This window comes from Hyalella azteca, unplaced genomic scaffold, assembly GCF_000764305.2.
Source record: "Hyalella azteca isolate HAZT.00-mixed unplaced genomic scaffold, Hazt_2.0.2 contig10955, whole genome shotgun sequence".
NCBI lineage: Eukaryota > Metazoa > Arthropoda > Malacostraca > Amphipoda > Hyalellidae > Hyalella > Hyalella azteca.
The window spans coordinates 2,656-7,346 of record NW_025940971.1 but is presented as its reverse complement, the minus strand read 5'-3'; the positions used below and the strand labels follow the sequence as shown (position 1 = coordinate 7,346).

Here is a 4,691-nt window from a genome sequence, read left to right as displayed (position 1 = left end):
ATAGCCCCTGCATAGCTTATGTTATGCCACTTGAACTTAACTTGCGCCTTAGTTCGATCATTGTTTAGATAATTTCAATGTTACACATCAAGACATAAGTTCTTTTCAAGTCATCTGTAGTTAGAGCCACGATCAGAAAGTTGCTGGCGCTCTTCATATAAAGTGAGTAGCTTTTAGCAATTAGTTCACAGTTAGGCCCCATGTCTATTTTTCTTCTATCATTTGACCAGAAATTAAACAGTTATTTTACTTGTTAAAAATAATTGATTGACATGGTAGAGTCGTGACTAATAATTATATAATCAACAATTACATCAACCTCTACGGCAACTTACCATACCTTCAATATGAAGCAATTAAGCGAACTCAAATAGAGTTGCACTCGGTCTAAATTTGCCGAAATTTGAATGAAATTCTTGATACAGATTGTGGTTTAAGGTATCAGTTTAATATTATTTACTGCATTATTTACTTGAATTCAATTAATACCTGCAGGATGCAAGTGCGAACAACGTGAAACACTTCAATTTTTCTTGGCACCATAAGTATTACTCTGTCTCAACATTCGCTCTATTTTCGTCATGACATTCAGCCCCTAATGAGCCTCGGTTACCTATATATCTAGCCTGTGCCCACCACATCTTCATTAAAAGATGTTCTCCATGTACAAATACAAATGTGTATTTGTACTTGTAGGGTGTACAAGTACAAATGCCTATTTGCACCTGTATACAAATGTATCCAAGTGTTTGCAAATTTTGGTTCTAGTTCAAAAAAACTCTAGCCTTGCATTTCTTGAAAAGCTCTAAAATATTCCACAGTATTGATGGAAGGTTATCGAGAAGAAAGACAATGTACGCTGTCAAACAGGTTTTTGTAGAGTCGAAGATGACGTATGAGCGGTGCATGAATTATATTTCCTAACTTGGAAGGAGATATTTTTACAAAACGGTTACTGATATGATACGATTTATCATAATAAATGTTGAACTACTACAATAAAATTCATCACACTATAGTAATAAAGAAACGACTATTGGAAAATGAGCACTGGCACCAATCCACTTTTGGACACATTTAATATGGATTTGCATTTAAGATTCTCTTCAAGTATTTGGAAGAAAAATGATTGAGATTTAGTTTCTAATTATATTGTTTTATTTTGTTTGAAATTAATTTTTTGCACTGTCAATATTTGCACTTAGAACACAATAACAGCCAGTAACTCGAGCAGTAACATATCAAAACTTACACAATAGGACAATATCACAATATTTATGGAACATTTTACTCAATTTGAGTATTTTCTTATACAGCACGCATAGTAAACAGATTACGAATGAAAATATATAAGTAAAGGAATACTAGTTACAAACGAGACGACGAATTTTTTACAAAATGAGAGAGCGAGTAGGGTTTGAATGTACATTAAGGTAAAAGGTACAGGACGAACGGATCACTTTACAACTACGAAAAATATGTAACAACAACAAGGAGCAACAATTCTACATGTTCAACGACCGTACTACATAAATGGGATGACTAGACTTATTTACTTTATTTAAAATATTTTTGTTCTCATTCATCGTGAGACTTGCCAGTTTTTTTGTTACTAGAACCATAAGAGGAACATATTTCTCTGGAACTGTCAGCATCTGTTATATCTCGAAGTAAAGGCGACGATTTTGTTACAGGCTCCTGAGAAACCGAGTCTAGTCTGCTGTGTTCGTCATCTTTTCCAAATTTAGGACAAGAAGAAGAAATTGCAAGAGAATTTGTTGGGTCAATATTATCCGTATTAGTACTTCTAACTCTGTGATGCAGTTGACTAGAATAATTGTTAAGAGAATCATCTAGCCCAGACGTTTCTGTTAGACTAGACATGGCGGTGCTGTACATGGGTTCTGGAGATGCAGCGTGACTCAGACTACCGGAATGAGTAGAGGCACGGTCATTTGGTGGAAGGCTATGAGGTTGGCAAAAACTCGCAGCAATTTCAAATTCTGCGAGTGAATCCTTAGAGCGAACACTCAATGCATCGTCTAGTTGTAAATCTACTGCTTGTCTGATCGTGAGTGGAGAATTGGCAACTGTTAAATCACTTGACCTGGAATTAGATGTAAAGTCTTGCGAGCTGGAAAAGTTTGAATCTTTGTCTTCACTGTCGTCACTCACGCCCTCGTTGTCGGGCACAACACAGTCTACCTCGAAGATCTCTGCTGACAGAGATGTTCTCACCTGACATTCGAGTTTACTCCCACCTTCAACTCCTTCGTCCAGAAGACTTTCATTCATGGAGTCGTCGTTTGCTAATCTGTTCTTTTCGAAAATTGCCTCCAAACTCACAGATTCAGAGACCTCCACCGACGAAGAAGTGGCGGAAAATCCTGAAGTTGATCTGGAAATACTGGAAGTGAAAGACGGAGACAACGGATGAAGTTCCGTGCTTCCAGCCGGCGATTCATGCTCGTTCAATCCTGAAATGGATTCTGAACTAGAATTTAATAATAAATAATGTCCTACGCTTTCTTCACATCCTTTCAGCTTTTTATCGACATCATCTGTGTTCAATGAACTCCGCTTCCGGAGTGAATTAACTGAAATGTCATTTGCAACGGATTCCGATTGTTTCTTTGGAAAGTCGTCATAAACTGAAGATTTGTTGTCAGTAGCCTTCATTATGCCTTGCGATCCATCAAAATTGTTTGTTTCTGTTGTTATTTGAGCGTTTAGTGCGAGTGGTGAAACTATCGTGGTGTCATTTTGGTTACGGGAGTCAGGCAACACGGATTCTGAGTTGACACTTGAGACAGCTGGTGGAGCAGGTTGTGTAGAGCTCGTTGGTAGTTGATTACAGACGATGCGGCCCACGATGAGGTCATGGTCTGAGAAATCCAGCGCGACGCTGACGTGGTAAAGCATATTGCACGTCGCGATCACGTACTCGCAGAGTGAGAACCAACTGAAGGCTGGAAAGAAAATAACGCTGTTACGAGCTGGTTTATTAATTTATGCAGCAGGACCATATAAATCAAATACATACATAATTGCGTGCAATGACTCTAAACTTGATATTTTTCGTTTGTTATCATGTATCACGATGAAAGTGACGCAGATGAAGGGATTTCATAATTTAAATTAAACGTAATTTAAATTAAACACAATTACAAATTAAATTATTTTGTAATTTTGCCATTAAATCGTGAAATCATAATGAACAAAAATCAAGGAAATGATTTTTATGGTCGCACAATGAAGCTCTGGAAAAAGTGCATAATCACTCATTTTTGACAATCATTTACTTATACGCATTTCCGATTAGAATGCAAATTTTCTGAGTGATAGCTAGTACAAGCGTAAAAATGCAACTAAATTGCTTCATATAAATTAAAAACGTGCCAGTAAAATAAGGCCTCACTGAAGTCTAGTAATATTATAAATAATATCTAAATAAATATTTAAGACCTTCCTCGCGATTTGCAATCAAGCAACACTTATAAACAATCAACATCCCGGTAGTTTACTCCGTGCTTTATAAGCCGTGTTATTACGTTACTATATTACATTTAATTACATTAGTTAAGTTGCTACAGATCATAATCCTAATTATTTTTTCTCACACTACTTCCAAGGAATTCTATTTCGTGTCTTTCCATGAGATAAATCTGCATATGGTAAATCTGATATGGTATGTTTGTTCTGGAAGAATTGTATTTAATTGACCACAATTGCAATAAACTTGTAAGAATCATCTGAATTTTATATTCACTAAACATATTGACTACAGGGATGATTCTGTTTTACTGGTGTTTCGGGTATTGCATCATTATTCAAATTCAAGTATCGTATCATTTTTACCACGATCTTAAATGTAAGCATCTTATACAAATCATATACTGCATATACCGGAACACTTTATAGCAAGTATTGGTATGATAAAAAGTAGATCAAAGTATGTATTATAATATCGATAATAATAATTATTATTATACTCTTAATAGTCACCTTTGGGTAGGCAGTAAACTCTGTGTCTGTAGAAGAAGAACATAAGCCCAGCTGTGGCTGCTAGCTTGAGGCCGAAAATACATTTCTTGTGTAGGAACGAGCGCCGCATGGCGGGGGACAGACCAGTCTGTACACAACTGAACACCCGCACCACCACCAACATGTATACCAGCGACACCAGCATGAATAGCGTGAAGAACTTCTCGTGTACAGCTGCAAAATGTTCAATAATGTTAGCACCTTTGATACTATGTAACAGAGGGTATTGTTAGCACTTGGGGACTATGTAAAGGCTGGCATAGTTGAAGGCTGGCACTATTTAATATGTAACATAGTTAACACTAGGCACTATTTAATAGGTAACATAGTAAACACTATGGCACTATTTAATAGATGACATTGTTAGCACTATGACACTATTTAATAGGAAACTTAATTAAAACTATTGGCACTATTTAATATGTAAGATAGTTAACACTATTGACACTATTTATTATGTGACACTGTTTTCAGATAAACTCTTCATTTAACTGCTAGCATTATTAAAAATTTCAATTTTATTCGAGTTTGCTTGTGGGCCAATGAATATACGTACTTCTAAAAATATTTTTTAGCCTCTTTTCCAATTAACAATTAATCACACGATATTTGCCTCTGATGTAAGTAGAAAAGCCGGCCGCCTAAGA

General features: G+C 36.0%; 1 protein-coding gene across 1 annotated transcript; it reads right to left on the bottom strand.

The window, feature by feature from the left end:
• Positions 1 to 514: 514 nt before the first annotated feature.
• Positions 515 to 4,218, bottom strand: LOC108664528 (the record flags this gene model as incomplete). Its single annotated transcript, XM_018151128.2, has 2 exons — positions 515 to 2,969; positions 4,006 to 4,218. Coding segments are annotated over 2 exons (1,604 nt in total), but the record flags the coding sequence as incomplete, so codon positions are not given.
• Between the last annotated feature and the right edge of the window lie 473 nt (positions 4,219 to 4,691).